At 44.8% G+C, this 14308-nt stretch overlaps 2 protein-coding genes across 3 annotated transcripts; both read left to right on the plus strand.

Moving 5' to 3' along the window:
• The first annotated feature begins 19 nt into the window (after nt 1-19).
• On the plus strand, nt 20-4519 carry LOC311506530 (tubulin beta chain-like). 2 transcript variants are annotated; one of them, XM_084570519.1, is made up of 5 exons: nt 24-134; nt 2104-2248; nt 2521-2629; nt 3134-3244; nt 3324-4519. In XM_084570519.1, the coding sequence occupies exons 4-5, from the start codon at nt 3184-3186 to the stop codon at nt 4388-4390; spliced, it is 1128 nt and encodes a 375-aa protein (XP_084426645.1). In that variant the 5' UTR covers nt 24-134; nt 2104-2248; nt 2521-2629; nt 3134-3183; the 3' UTR covers nt 4391-4519. The 2 variants fall into 2 exon arrangements, with proteins under 2 accessions (XP_084426644.1, XP_084426645.1); XM_084570518.1 differs by lacking the exon at nt 2104-2248 and having other exon boundaries at nt 20-134.
• A 283-nt stretch (nt 4520-4802) lies between these two features.
• rabep2 (rabaptin, RAB GTPase binding effector protein 2) lies at nt 4803-12943 on the plus strand. Its single transcript, XM_084570516.1, has 12 exons — nt 4803-5246; nt 6550-6705; nt 7006-7088; nt 7171-7536; nt 7632-7727; nt 8346-8444; nt 8577-8705; nt 10099-10177; nt 10297-10308; nt 10416-10570; nt 10729-10845; nt 12332-12943. Exons 1-12 carry the CDS (start codon nt 5201-5203, stop codon nt 12458-12460), a joined length of 1467 nt encoding a protein of 488 aa, XP_084426642.1. The 5' UTR covers nt 4803-5200; the 3' UTR covers nt 12461-12943.
• Nucleotides 12944-14308: the final 1365 nt, after the last annotated feature.

Below are 14308 nucleotides of genomic sequence, written 5' to 3' on the forward strand. Positions count from 1 at the left end.
AGGAGCTGATCCGCGGTTACGCAGTTCCAGAGAGCCGGAGTCATCTTGTCGAAGCAGGTTTTTAACCATCAGTAAATATGAGAGAAATAGTTCATCTTCAAGCTGGCCAATGCGGGAATCAAATTGGTGCTAAGGTTAGTAAAGTCTATTGCTAAATAAATTTGTAATGTGATTTGGAAATATCGTGTCTTTTACCTCTACAACCCGTGATTTGTGCTCGTGTTGTACCAGAGACCACACCGTGTTTTTTTCTTTCTTATACCGTGTCATACGAAATATAATCTCATCCCTAATGTTCAAACTTAAAGTAATCTCATCATGGGATGTCTTTATAACCTTAAAATGTCGACGGATAATCGAATGAATCCTTTTAAACCATTTTAATGCGTTGCACAATTTTTACTGGCGCATTTTTTTTTTTTAGCGCTAAAAAAATTTAAATATCAATCTTAAGCTAATCGAGAAGTTAAATCAATAACACCGTCGTTTTAACACTGCAATGCGAAAAAATAATTAATTAGAAGGATTAATTCCAGCTACGTCCTTTTTTTTTTTTTCTTCTTCGTGGCTTATTTGACAGTTGGCACCCTGCCTCCAGGCGCATTACCGCCACCTACAGGGCGTTAACATGTATGCGCAAATCAGAAAATGGATTTCCTGTATCACTCTCTTTTTAAGTATTTAGAAAAAGAAGCTTTTAGCCTTCACTCGTGTTTTAACATACGTTTGCTATGTCTTTTACAAGTTGGGCTTTTTCTGGTTGGATGTTTACCTTGCCTTTCCTTTTTATTTTATTTTATTTTTTTATTTTTTATAAATAATACGGTTGAGTTATTTCTTGCCTCAGGTTCCTGCCCTGCATTTTTCCTGCTGACTGTTTTGTATTTTGTCCCCATTTCGCCGAATGTCCTGAAATGCTTCGTGTGTTCCTTTTTATTGAGCTGCAGGGCGACATTAAAGAATCTTTTTTTTATATTTATTGCGTGCAGTGGTACCTCGGGTAATAAATCTACGTCTCCAGTTCTCCTGATGTCCGTCTGGGCAGGAACCCAGAGGGCAGCCGCTCTGTTACAGCTGATGAAATATTTCTAACAAGATGTCCTGTCTGCATGATGACTTTCAAGATTCAATGCTTAAGAGCTATGAGGAGAAATTGACCCTTTGTTGGCCGTCTGATTGGTCTTCTGACCACCAATTAAAACGTCTCCTACCCTTTGTCAATCTCTGACTTCCTGTGTTGCTGTTGCTAGGTGGGACAAAAAAATTGCAGTGTTTGTTTCTGTGGATTTAATTAGCAATAAAACTCGTAATAATAAGGTCGACAAGTTTGGGTACAACAAATGACCAGGTGCTCAGAAGGAGGAGGATGACTACTGTTCCTCTTCTGTCCATTGTCGCATAAAGCACCGCCCAAACGGTTTGGTTGGTCCAGCAATCGGTTACAACTGCAGAACAACTTTCCATTGATTATTTTTCATTTAGGCATTTTTCATATGTCTTTAAAGACAAAAAATAATTCGATATGCCGCCCAGCCCTACCAGAAACCATAATATACAGTGCCTACGATAAATATTCCCTCTTCCTTGGATGTTTTCCCACTTCTATGTCTCTGGAGTCGGGCTGGTTCTAGACTGGGGGGGGGAAACAAAACGCATTTTCCAATGTCTGCCAATGTTGGCATTGCTATACAACTGAAACATTAAAACCTGTGATCCAATCCGATATTGATTTAGATAATTGTCGGATAGATATTGTTTTTTTTCCTTCATATTGTTTCAGCAAATTTCCATCCATGTGTGAGGGAGCTCCAAAACATCACAACAGTTTCTGGAAGCAATGACAACATTAACATATCTCTAAGTAAATTGATGGTGAATTAAACTGAATTACTTGTATTGCCGTTGTCCGTCTAACTTGGCGTCAGTAACACAGGAAGTCGGGACTTTAGCAGCGGTTGGAGGCCCCTGATTGGCTGTGAGCGGACCAGTCGGAAGGCCGTTACACTGTGCTGGTTGTTCTCTTAACACTCATTGCAGTGCTGAAGGTATTCCTAACAACTTCACAGAATAAACTGACAAATGGTCTGTTGGTCTCTTTAACAGCTGCCTTACTCTGCGGGATGAGGAGCGCTGCACCTGTGCGTCCAGTTTTGGGATCCTATGAACCAGCTGAGAATCAGAGTAGCTTCTCCACAAAGTGTAATTGTACACGACTATCCTTACTAGTTCCAGTTTGGACTTGTCTTTGGTAAATTCTTCTTGGTAGTTAATCTATATATATATATATATATTTGATTCATTTTCCTAGTAGGGAGTTAATGTGCTTTGGCATTTCCTTTCCACTCAAGACTATTGAAATGATATTTGTCTCGGTTAGGACGGATTTTCAAACTCATAACCCGTCACAGCCTACAGGGGGTCAGGATACACGCGTGTCCAGTGGCTGCATGGCGGGAAATTAGGTCTTTAGACGTTAATAAGTACAAGTAATAAGTTGTTGTTGTTTTTTTTCTTCTACAGTTCTGGGAGGTGATCAGTGATGAGCATGGTATTGACCCAACTGGTACCTACCATGGTGACAGTCACCTGCAGCTGGAGAGGATCAACGTCTACTACAGCGAAGCCGCAGGTGGGTTAAAGTAGCACTGAGGTCGGAAAGTGGCTTATACCATGCCGCGGTGTATGCCACGCCCCTCAAGCTAGGAGGCTATTAGGCTGCTTTTAGCTTAGCCACGGTAGCCAGACGCACAGTTAGTGCACAGTGAACTAGCTTCTACTGTGGCTAGGCTAACAACCGCTAACAAATTAGCTTGGGGGCCACATGCAGCCCAATTTGGGCTATAAGTAACAACAACTCCAGACTATTGCCATTTGTTTTACCGCAAAGAAGAACAAGTAAATTAGTAGAATGTTTACATTTAATAAATTATTCTGTGTTGTGTTCTGTCCACAAAAAACAGTGGGCAAATTAGGAATAGGAATTACTTTAATTGAAAATACTGGGGGGCAGATTAGACCCTCTGGCGGGTCCCTTTATGGCCCACAGGCCGTATGTTTGATACCCGGGCCTGTCACCAGGTCATGGAGGCATATTCAAACCGTGGGCTCATCACATCTTCTCTGGTTTTTGTAGCTGGTAAATATGTGCCCCGTGCCGTCCTCGTGGATCTGGAGCCAGGCACCATGGACTCCCTGAGGTCCGGACCTTATGGCCAGATCTTCAGGCCAGACAACTTTGTTTTCGGTGAGTTAATTTATTTATTTACATGTTGAAGTTTGTGTGTAATGCTCAGCACTATAACAAGCCGATTCTTGTTTTCCAGGCCAGAACGGCGCCGGCAACAACTGGGCCAAGGGTCACTACACGGAGGGAGCAGAGCTGGTGGACTCTGTCCTGGATGTGGTGAGGAAGGAGGCGGAGAACTGCGACTGCCTGCAGGGCTTCCAGCTCGCACATTCCCTCGGCGGCGGCACAGGCTCCGGCATGGGCACCCTGCTCATCAGCAAGATCCGCGAAGAGTATCCCGACCGCATCATGAACACCTTCAGCGTGGTGCCTTCCCCTAAAGTATCGGACACCGTCGTCGAGCCCTACAACGCCACGCTATCAGTCCATCAGCTTGTAGAGAACACAGATGAGACCTTTTGCATCGACAATGAGGCTCTTTATGACATCTGCTTCCGCACCCTTAAACTCCCTACCCCCTCTTACGGCGACCTCAACCACTTGGTCTCCGCCACCATGAGCGGCGTCACCACCTGCCTCAGGTTCCCCGGGCAGCTCAACGCTGACCTGCGTAAGCTGGCCGTAAACATGGTGCCGTTCCCTCGTCTGCACTTCTTCATGCTCGGCTTTGCTCCTCTCACAAGCAGAGGCAGCCAGCAGTACAGGTCGCTCACCGTGCCAGAGCTCACCCAGCAGATGTTTGAGTCCAAGAACATGATGGCCGCCTGCGACCCTCGCCACGGACGCTACCTGACGGTGGCAGCCATCTTCCGCGGCCGCATGTCCATGAAGGAGGTGGACGAGCAGATGCTGAACGTGCAGAACAAGAACAGCAGCTACTTCGTCGAGTGGATCCCCAACAACATCAAGACGGCCGTGTGCGACATCGCCCCCCGAGGCCTCAAGATGGCCGCCACCTTCATCGGCAACAGCACGGCCATCCAGGAGCTGTTCAAGCGGATCTCCCAGCAGTTTACAGCCATGTTCAGGCGCAAGGCCTTCCTCCACTGGTACACCGGCGAGGGCATGGACGAGATGGAGTTCACCGAGGCAGAGAGCAACATGAATGACCTGGTGTCCGAGTACCAGCAGTACCAGGACGCCACGACGGCGGAGGATGGAGAGTTCGACGAGGAGGAGGAGGGCTATGAAGACGGTGCTTGAATTACTTGAATTAAATTGTTCAGTTTCTCCCAGTGACCTATATCATGGTTTTCATTCACTGCTTGCAACGCTCCACTGTTCAGTTCTTTTTCTGGTGTACTACTAAATAAAAGTTCACGACATACCTGACGTTTGTCTCTCTGGTTTTAATGTTCATCATTATTATTATGATTATTATTAGTCATGTATAGGCAGTGGCTTTGAGGAGTTTTGGTTCAAATCTCAGCAGAAGAATTACACTGTATGAAGTGAATAGCAGGTGATTTACCAGGGAATAAAGTCTCTAATATAACTGGCTTGTTTAGATCCTCTAAAGTTGATGTTTTTAAGCCAGATGTTGGTGCAGCCAACTAAAAAATAAAAATATATAAAAAAAATAAATAAATTATATAAATATAGTATATAGGCTAATCGGTCTGCTTTGTAAATCCTCTCTGAGTTTAAGTTAAAACTAAACATAAAAGCTGCATAAACGTATATTTATGTTGCCGCACTCTGGTGCAGTACCCGCTAGTGGCCGCCAGGTGTCGCTGTTTCCCGAGCCGCTCCTCTCCACCGGAAGTCGGTGAGGACGCTTTGAATGTCCACGGCGCTCAAGGCGAACGGGGAGAGTGGGAGCGACCGACAGGCATTTACAGGAAGGACGTTGACGTGTTTCCGTAGGCTTTAGACCGGGGTGACTTGTTTCCTGAAGTTGGTAACTTTCACACCAAAGTCCTGGAGTTTGTAAGAAAAGTGGAACCGAAGGATTTTGTCCGACTTCTGCGGGCGGCGTTCCCCTCTCGTCAGGCGGCGAGGTGCCTCTGATGGATGGAGCTGTCAGACGAGAAGATGAGCTCCAAGAATGGAGACGCGGGTAAAGAAAACCGGGGCGTCAAACTTTAATCCGCTTCACTGCTCACTGTGACCGCTTTACAGCTTGAATTTGAGTAATTATTAACCATTTGTTGGTGTTCAGTGAGACATGTGACCGTTAAACGGCCTGTTAGCATCGTTTACTGTAGAAAGTAACTGTCGATGCTAGCCGCTGTTAGCCGCTAGCTAACATTCCAACCGTAGCTTAATTGTGCTCAAAGTTTTAAAAGTTTAATTTTAAATCAACTCTCATTTCACTATTTTATAATTCACCTTTTTATCTTTTATAACAGTATTAAGCTGCTACATTGACACACAATTAAAAGTCATGCATTAAAAGTTTAATTAAAACTTTATTAAATTACCCATAATTCACTTCGTTCACGCTTCTGAATATTATTACTGAGAATAAAAATGTAAACAACATTTAAAAGAAACCTTTCACACAGTTTGGTGGTTAAATCTGTAGCAGATTGTTTTTATTTATAGGTTTAAAACATGTTTCCCCTTAAATTTAATGGTGAATAAATATAATGTGTCCTTAAATGCAGCTCCTGAGTAAATGTATTTATCTTTAAACGCTCTAACGAGACTTAAGTCCAACAAATTTAGCTCTTTTTTGCCTTGAAAATGTTTCCAGACTTGTCAGCTAACACACGTTGACTGTATTCAGAGATGTGTTAGCTCACATCATCTCAAATAACAGGAAATAAATTATAAAAAAATAAATCAGTTTAGCTTCAAAATGAAGCAGGTTGAAGATGTCGGTTAGTTTAAAGGAAAGAACCAGTAATGAAACTAATCAGTCGTGGATCAGGAATAAGTTTGGGATATACTGAACGTCTACAAATGACGAGTGCTCGTGTGTGTTTGTATTATATGTTAATCTCTCTGTGAACCGTGCAGTGTAAACAGCAGGTTATGTTTCTTGACAAACACTCAAAAAGCAAGACAGGATAATCGTCTTATTACGTGACAGGCCGAGCCACAGTTTTGCTTTTGGTTTTGGTTTTCTTCTTTGACCAGCAAAACCTGCAGTTTGGTTAGTTTTCATATCGTCTACACTTATTCTTCATAGTCAGCTGGAAGCACTTTAACATCGTTTTCTTTTCCTCTTCTTCGTCTTCGCTTCATTTTCAGATCCTCAGTCGGGTGTTTGTGGAAAACATTTAAATGTTTTCCCCATGCAACAATTACTGTTTAGTTTGTCTGTTTATTTGAAGTCACGAGAAATTCCCAGTGCAAACGCCCTTGAACTTTAAAGTGCAAGCATCTTATCTTGACCAGCGTTCTGTCGCTTTCAGAGGCGAGCCTGCAGGCCGAGCTAGCCGAGTGCCGAGCTCAGGTGGAGCACTGGCAGGGCATGGCGACGATCTGCGAGCTGAGCAAGCAGGAGGAAATGGCAGAGCTGCAGAAACAATATGATCAAGAGATCCAGTCTCTGCAGGAGGCGCTCAGAGGTCGGTGTTTGTATTGACACGTGCACGGGGTCTAATTTTACAGACTTGGGTCTTTTTGCAAACTAACCCATGCTCTTTTTGTTGTGAAGTGACTGTCCTTGGCGAGTTGGGTAGAGCTTAACATAATTAAATATAAAGATAATTCACTCATGACATCTAAATAAGAATTACAGAGAGTTTTAGGAAACAGTAAAGTGGGATTTTAGCTCGTCTTTTGTTCAACTTTGCGGAAACAAACTGTGCAATTAGAAACTCTTTCATCAAAGTTTGAAACTCTATTTTAAACCGACTGTTTTTCAGAGACGGCGGCGCAGTACGAGGCCAGGATAGCGGTCCTGCAGTCTCAACCCGTGGAGTGGAGGAGAGCCGGTGGACAGAACGCGGTCAGTCTGCAACTTCAAATCTTTCTAATAAACGGTTTCCAAGTGTTTTGGACTCGGTTCCACTTTCTGTTTCCTCCGTTAGATCAGTGGAAGGAAGGGCAGGACTGAGGAGGTCTCCAGAAACGAATCCCCGACGTCGATCCTCGGCAGCCTGGCGGAGGACGAGGCGCTGACGGACAGGGCCAACAGCCAACCGGCGGAGCTGGAGGCGCTGGCGGAGGGCGAGGGAGCCGCTCTGACGACAGAAGGGTATTTTTCACTACGCAACTGCGACTCGGCCTCGCTGTCCTCCTTTTCCATGGACACGCCCTCTATGCCCAGAAAACGCGCTCAGGAAGACACGGACTCGCTGGTCTCAACGGGGACTTTGGTTCCCGAAGCCATTTACCTGCCGCCGCCTGGACACCGACTGGTCACGCACGGCGACTGGGACGCGCTGAATGCTCAGGTCCACATCTGAAACTAGTTTCCTTACAGCTACTTTAGCTATTTTTTTTAAAGACTTCTCGCTGAGATGAACCCGCAGCTTTCTGTGTCGTGCAGGTGTCAGATCTGCGAGGGGAAGTGAGTCGGCTGCAGGCTGAGAAGGAGGAGCTGGAGACGGAGCTGGACACGCAGACCAAGCAAACGCAGAAACAGGTGAGTTAACGCACTAACCAGGAAGTTTGCTGCATCGCAGAAAGATTTCATGCAGGCATGCAGGAAATGGCAAGTTTTCAGCGTTTTTTATCTGTGCTGGCATTCTTGGTATTCCCTTGTCTGGAACCAGCGTGACTTCCCCCGGCTGTTTGATTTATAAAAGCAGGAAAAAACATCAAAAGAGAGTGAATATTTATTATAAGCTCTGTGATTTATGGTTTCTGTTGGAGCTGGGTGTTACATTTAATTTGTTTTTTGTCTTTGAGCCATGAAAAATAAGTCTCTGTGGGGAACTGATTCTGCTCCGGGCCTTTCTCTGCATCAGATGAAACTCAGCAGATGGAGAGTTACCAGACTCTGATAAGAACCGAGTCTGGCTGCTCTGGGCTACACCTGCACCGCTCTGAGTGTCATGTGCAGACTTAAAGAAATCGACACCGATTCATAAACTATTCGGATTGAATAAGAAAGAGCTGGACAAAAGCAAAGACGCGTGAAAGACGAGAAACTATAGAGGGACTGTGGAGACACCACAGATCTCTAAAAACCAGTGACGACATTAGATTGACTTCAGTAGCGACACTGAGTCCTGGTGTTAACGTGTTTATCTGTGTTCAGGTGTCGACGCTGCAGTCTCAGGTCCAGACGTCAGAGGCTCTCCTCCAGGACGTACAGAAATCTTTTAGCCAATCTCAGAATGCAGTGGAGAGCCAGCTGGTGAGTGAGCGCCAACTAAACTGTTATCTGTCACACAGGCTACGTGTTAAATGCTTGATTGCCCACAGGGACAAATGAGCCAATATTACGTTTATCACGACCTGGTGTTGACATGTGTCTGTTGTCGTCCAGGCAGAGTTGTCCCTGTTTCAGAAGAAGATGTCCAGTCAGCTGTCCAGGCTGAAAGGACAGAAGACGCCAGAGGGGGAGGAGGTGGAGGATGTTCCCGACTACAGCTCCTCCTTCACCTCCACGCTTCATGTACTGGTTCTCCTTTATTCTAACATCATATTTATTACTGTGGTTTTTAACTTTCTCTTCTGAAGGAGAACAGAAACTTATCAGAGGCTTGTTGCTCGGTTTAAACTTCCTCTGTGAGAAGAGTTTCTAAGACGACTGGAAATAAGGAAAGTGGTTCATGTTCAGGACTCATCACTGATCTGGATCCTCCTTCTTCCTCTTCTTCCTCTTCCTCTTCTTCCTCTTCCCTATTTTCTCCCTTTCTCCTCCTTTCCTCTTTCTCATCCTTCCTTTTTCTTCTTCTCCTTTTCCCCCTTCTTCTTTTTCGCCTCCGCTTCGTTCATCTCCCTCTTCCTCCCTTCATCCTCATCATCCTCCTCTTCTTCATCCTTCTCCCATTTCCCTCTTTTTCTTCTTTATTTTTCTTCATCTTCTACCTCCTCCTCCACCTTCTTCTTCTTCTTCTCCTTCCTTTCCTCCTGTTTCTCCTCCTTCTTCTTCTCCACCCACTTATTCGCCTCCTCCTCCTTCTCATTCTTCATCTTCTGTCTCCTCTTCTTCCTCTTTCTCTTCCTCGTTCTTCTCCTTCATCTCCCCTCTTTCTTCATCACCACATTCTTGTCCTCGTCCCCTCTTCCTCTTACTCCTCCTTCCTCCGCCTTCTTCTCCTCTTCTTCTTTTCCACCTCCTCCTTCATCTTCTATTGCTTCTCCTTCTAATCCTCCTCCTCCTCCCTCTCTTCTTCGCCCTCCTACTCCTCTTCATCCTTCTCCTCCTTCTTCTATTGCTCCTCCCAATCCTCCTCCTTCTCCTCCTTCATTTTCATTTGCTTCCTCTCCTAACCTCCTCCTCATCTCCCTCCTTCTACTCCTCTTCCTCCTCCTCCTTCATCTTCTGTTGCTTCTCCTAATCCTCCTCCTCCTTCTCTTCTTCCTCCCCCTTCTCCTCCTCACCCTTTCCTCCTCCTTCCTCTTTCTTCTTCTCAGTCTCCCCTTCTCCTCTTCTTCCTCCTTCCATTCTTCTTCTCCTTCTTTTCCTCCTCATTCTCCTCCTTCATCTTTTGTTTGCCCCCCCTTCCTTCATCTCCCTCTCTTTCTTCTGCTCCTCCTTCTCCACCTCGTTCCCCTCTTCTTCTTCTTGTTCTCCTTCCTTTCCTCCTGTTTCTCCTCCTTCTTCTCCACCCACTTTCTTCTGCTCCTCATTCTTGTTCTCCTTTCCCTCTTCCTCTTCTTTCTTCCTCTTCTCTTCTATTTCCAGTAGATGTGATGCCCCTCATCATCAGAACCTCTTCTCATCTGTAAAGTTTTATAGCGATGGTCGTGTTTTGATGTAAACACATATTTATGATTCCGTCTCCATGGAAACGTCTCATCTCTGGTTGGAGCCACGTTCACGTTTCCTCTCTGACCTGCAGGGGGCGCACTGTGAGGAGCGTCTCCGCATCGAGATCGTCAACCTGAGGGAGCAGCTGGACTCCAGGAGGGAGGAGAACGGTCGGAGGATTAGTTTATTATAATTTTATAAGTTTAAAAAGTTTTCTTTGTCGACTCTCTTGTCCCTGACTCCGTTTATTTCTTCTTCTCTCTTCCTGTTTCTACTCGAACCTCATCAGAAGTTTTAGAAGGTGAGTGATCACATCCTTTGGTTTATTAAAACGTTCGCCCGCTGATCGTCCGTCCGTCCGTCCGTCCCGTCGCTTCATGGAGGTTTTGTCGTGTCTCGTGTTTCCAGTGCAGCTCTCCAGCCTGAAGACGGAGACGGAGAGGATCCAGGCCCTGAAGGACCAGAAGCAGGCCGAGCTGCTGGCCTGCCGCACCGAGATGGACGCCCTGCGGGTGGCGCTGTGTCACGTACAGAACACAAACAAGGCCCTGAACAGTGATAAAGTGAGTCTAAACCATAGACAAGTACAGCTCCCCCTGGTGGCTATAGGTGTCATAAGCTCCGCCCCCTCCATGTTAGTGAGTCCATATTTATCTACAGTCTCTGGTCTAAATGAACTTGTTGTCTCTCCTTCTCTCTCTCTCTCTCTGGTCGTCGTCAGGCAGCTCTTCACCAACAGAGTCTGGAGCTTCGTAGCCAAGTGATCAGCCTCCGCTCTCAGCTCGACACCAGCCAGTCGGTCCAGAGAGACTTCGTTCAGCTCTCACAGTCGCTGCAGGTGAGAAACAGAGGAGGAGGAGGAGGAGGAGGAGGAGGAGGAGCTGAACACTCCTCTGATACTCAAATTAAAGCTCCTCAGTCAGATCAGACTGATCAGATGTAGAGAACTGACCTTTATTAGCTTTCTCCTCTCGACTTCTTCTTTCTATCTCTTCTTCTTTTTTTATCTTCTTTCTCCTCCTATCTCCTCCTCCTCTTACTTCTTTCATATCTTTCTCTGTCCTCCTCCTCTTCTTCCTTTTCGTCCACCTTTATCCTTCATCTCCTCTTCTGCCTCTTCTTTATCTCTATCCCTCTCCTCCTTCTCCTTCCTCCTATCTCCTCTTCCTTTTTTTGATCTCCACCCATTTCCTCCTCTTCTCTTTCTTCCTCCTCCCCCTCCTCCTTCTATTTCTTATCTCTTCTCCTCCTCCTTCTCTCCCCTTTCCCTCCTTCTCACCTATATCTCCTTCTACTTCTTCTTTCATGTCTTTCTCTGTACTCCTCCTCTTCTTCCTTTTCCTCCTCGCCTTTATCTCTTCCATCTCCTTCTTTCTCCTTCTCCTTTATCATCTTTCTTCTCTCTTGTCCTCCTCCTCCTCTTCACTTTCCTCCACCTTTATTCCTCATCTTCTCTTATGTCTCCTCTTCCTCCTGCCTCCTTTATCTCTACCCTTCTCCTCCTTCTTTCCTCCATTTTTCTTCCTCCTCCAACTCCTTCTATCTCCTCCTCTTTCTTAATCTTCTTCCATCTCCTCTTCCTTCTACTTCTTCTTTCATATCCTTCTCCGTCCTCCTCCTCTTCTTCCTTTTCCTCCTCCCTCTATTTCTTTCTTCCTTCTCTCTTCTCCTTTTCTCCCCTTTCCTTCCTCCACCAACTCTTTCTATCTCCTCCTCATTCGTAATCTTCTTCCATCTCCTCCTCCTCCTCTCGCCTCCACCACCTTCTTCTTTCATGTCTTTCTGTCCTCCTCTTATTCATTTTCCTCCTCCCCTTTATCTCCTCTTCCTTTTCCTTCTTTCCTCCTCCACCCCCTTCTTTCTCCAGCTCCTTTATCATCTTTCTTCTCTCTTCTCCACCTCCTCTTTTTCCTTTCCTCCACCTTTATCCCTCATCTTCTCTTCTGTCTTTCTTTATCTCTATCCCTCTCCTCCTCCTCAATCTTCTTCCTTCCCCTTCCTCCTCCTCCTATTTCTTTCTTCCTCTTCTCTGTCCTCCTCCTTCTTCTCTCCCCTTTCCTTCCTCCTCCAACTCATTCTATCTCCTCCTCTTTCTAAATCTCCCTCCATCTCCTTCTCCTATCTCCTCTTTCTCTTCTTCCTTTTCCTCGTACACCTTTTAATCTCCCCTTCCATCTTTTCTTGCTTCCTCCTTTCTCCTGCTCCTTTATCGTCTTCCTCCTCTCTCCTCCTCCTCCTCGATGTAAACACATGTGTCTGGTCACATTATTGTATTTGGTCTCCATGGTAACAGCCTCTCACTGACCTGTTCTTCACCTCGTCAGGTGAAGCTGGAGTTGATTCGTCAGGCTGAGAGTCTGGAACAAGTCAGAAAGATCCTGGAGGAGGGAAGAGGAGGAGGAGGAGGAGGAGAAGGAGGCGGCGGCGTTTCTCCTCCCGCGGACGCTTCGTGAGTTTTAGAAACTTTGGAACCAAAGAATAAACTCTGGGACTCTTTGCTCCTCATGACACTGGAAATCCTCCTGGACAGAGACGCGTCTGGTTGACGGTGACTGAAGCTGTTTCTGTGACCAAACCACATTTATTCCTCTACTAATATAAATATACTGTTTATAGCAACGACTCCAGTAAAACACTCAACTGTCCAACACTTGATTTTGCACTCTATCATGAATTAATGCTTTTTAAATCCTTTGTAAACTCCATTGAATAATTATTATTATTATATATATATATATCTTTAACATTCCTGTATTTACTTACCTTAGATGATGATAGATTAAGATTATGATTGTGGGTTAAAGTAAAAAAAAAATAAGAATGTGTGACACGTTGACATCTTGTTTTGTCTCAATAAACACATTCTTCAACCTTTTAGTTCATAATCAAATCATGTGAAGACGTTTCTCAAGCTCAGACGAGAACTAATTAGTAAAAGGATTATTTCTGCTTTTATTTCTTAGGTGTTGATTCTTTTATTTAATCTTAGTCCCAGTCAGACGGAAATGATTATTAGTCTCAGCCAGATCAGCCACAAGATTAAAACCACTGACAGGAGAAGTGAATAACATTTAAACCATCTTGTGACAGTTCAGTGTTCTGCTGGGAAACTTCTGGACCTGGCATTCATTGGTGTGGATGTTACTTAGACATGTAGCACCCACCTAGACCAGACCAGGCACCCCCACCCACCTAGACCAGACCAGGCACCCCCACCCCATAGCAATGACACTCCTTGATGGCAGCGGCCATCCCCAGCAGGACACGCACCCTAAAACGCTTTAGGAACAACTCAAAAAAACATGAAGAACAGCACAAGGTGTTGACCTGGCCTCCAAATTCACTAGATCCCAAACTGATCAAGTATCCTCGGGATGATTCTCCCCTCAGAAGGCCCATGTCCATTCTCTGATGAGTCCCCACAAGGGAGACCTGCACAATATTAGGCAGGTGGTCATAATGTTATGCCTGATCGGTGTATGTAAATCATTTTTCTATTACCTGGTAAAAGATGAGCTTCATACACTTGAAAATGAAAAACAAGACAGGAGCCAGATCATCCATGTTTTGACGATGTCTTTAATACATTATCTTTATTCTTTAAGAATAAAATCATCACAGAATAGTTTTTATAACTCTTAACTATATATTATTTTCAGTACATACACAGAAAAAAATGTTTTGCAGCTTAATTTTATTTATTTTTTTTTGGTGTATTTCAGTGTTTTGTATTCGTGATGTTTGGCACGATCACATCTTCTCTCCGCATCGGCAGCTCTTCTCTTCTACATTTTCCCTGGATGGACTGAACAAAGCAGAGTTAGATATGAGTGGACGTAGAGGATCAGAGATTTAGCTGAAGGGGGTGGGGGGGGGTTTACATGCAGGATATTCTTGGTAGGAACATAGAGTCTCTGTCTTGAAATAGTCCCACACATATAACAGCACATAAAAGGTAATGAAGCTTCTGAACACATTAAAAAGGATGTTAATTAGTTACAGGTGCTGGATTTAGACTCTCAGACTCTGCGCTAAGCTAATAAATGATACGTCTATGAGTCATGCTAATCTATAATCTCTCTCATTATTGCAAAAATGCACAAAATTAGTTTGATTGCAGTGAACGCAGATTCATGCCAGAAGCAGCGTCGTGCCACTTTTAATCTAAAAGCTGCTCGAGGCGAGAAGCTAACCTAACATTTTTTTATGCAAGTACCAGAGCTGTGTGCAGAGAGGTTTGGATGCTGACACGATCTTAATTGTTTCAGCTGTTTGCCAGAACATACTGAAGCTGTAATTAT

Source organism: Chelon labrosus (genome assembly GCF_963514085.1).
Source record: "Chelon labrosus genome assembly, chromosome: 21".
Lineage (NCBI taxonomy): Eukaryota > Metazoa > Chordata > Actinopteri > Mugiliformes > Mugilidae > Chelon > Chelon labrosus.

Bases quoted from the DNA above. Each gene is read 5' to 3' on its own strand.
- LOC311506530 (XM_084570518.1), top strand. From the start codon at position 78: ATGAGAGAAATAGTTCATCTTCAAGCTGGCCAATGCGGGAATCAAATT. The intron at 2,630-3,133 runs GTGGGTTAAAGT...TGGTTTTTGTAG, and splicing joins CTACTACAGCGAAGCCGCAG to CTGGTAAATATGTGCCCCGT. The intron at 3,245-3,323 runs GTGAGTTAATTT...CTTGTTTTCCAG, and splicing joins GCCAGACAACTTTGTTTTCG to GCCAGAACGGCGCCGGCAAC.
- rabep2 (XM_084570516.1), top strand. From the start codon at position 5,201: ATGGAGCTGTCAGACGAGAAGATGAGCTCCAAGAATGGAGACGCGG. The intron at 6,706-7,005 runs GTCGGTGTTTGT...ACTGTTTTTCAG, and splicing joins TCTGCAGGAGGCGCTCAGAG to AGACGGCGGCGCAGTACGAG. The intron at 10,846-12,331 runs GTGAGAAACAGA...TCACCTCGTCAG, and splicing joins AGCTCTCACAGTCGCTGCAG to GTGAAGCTGGAGTTGATTCG.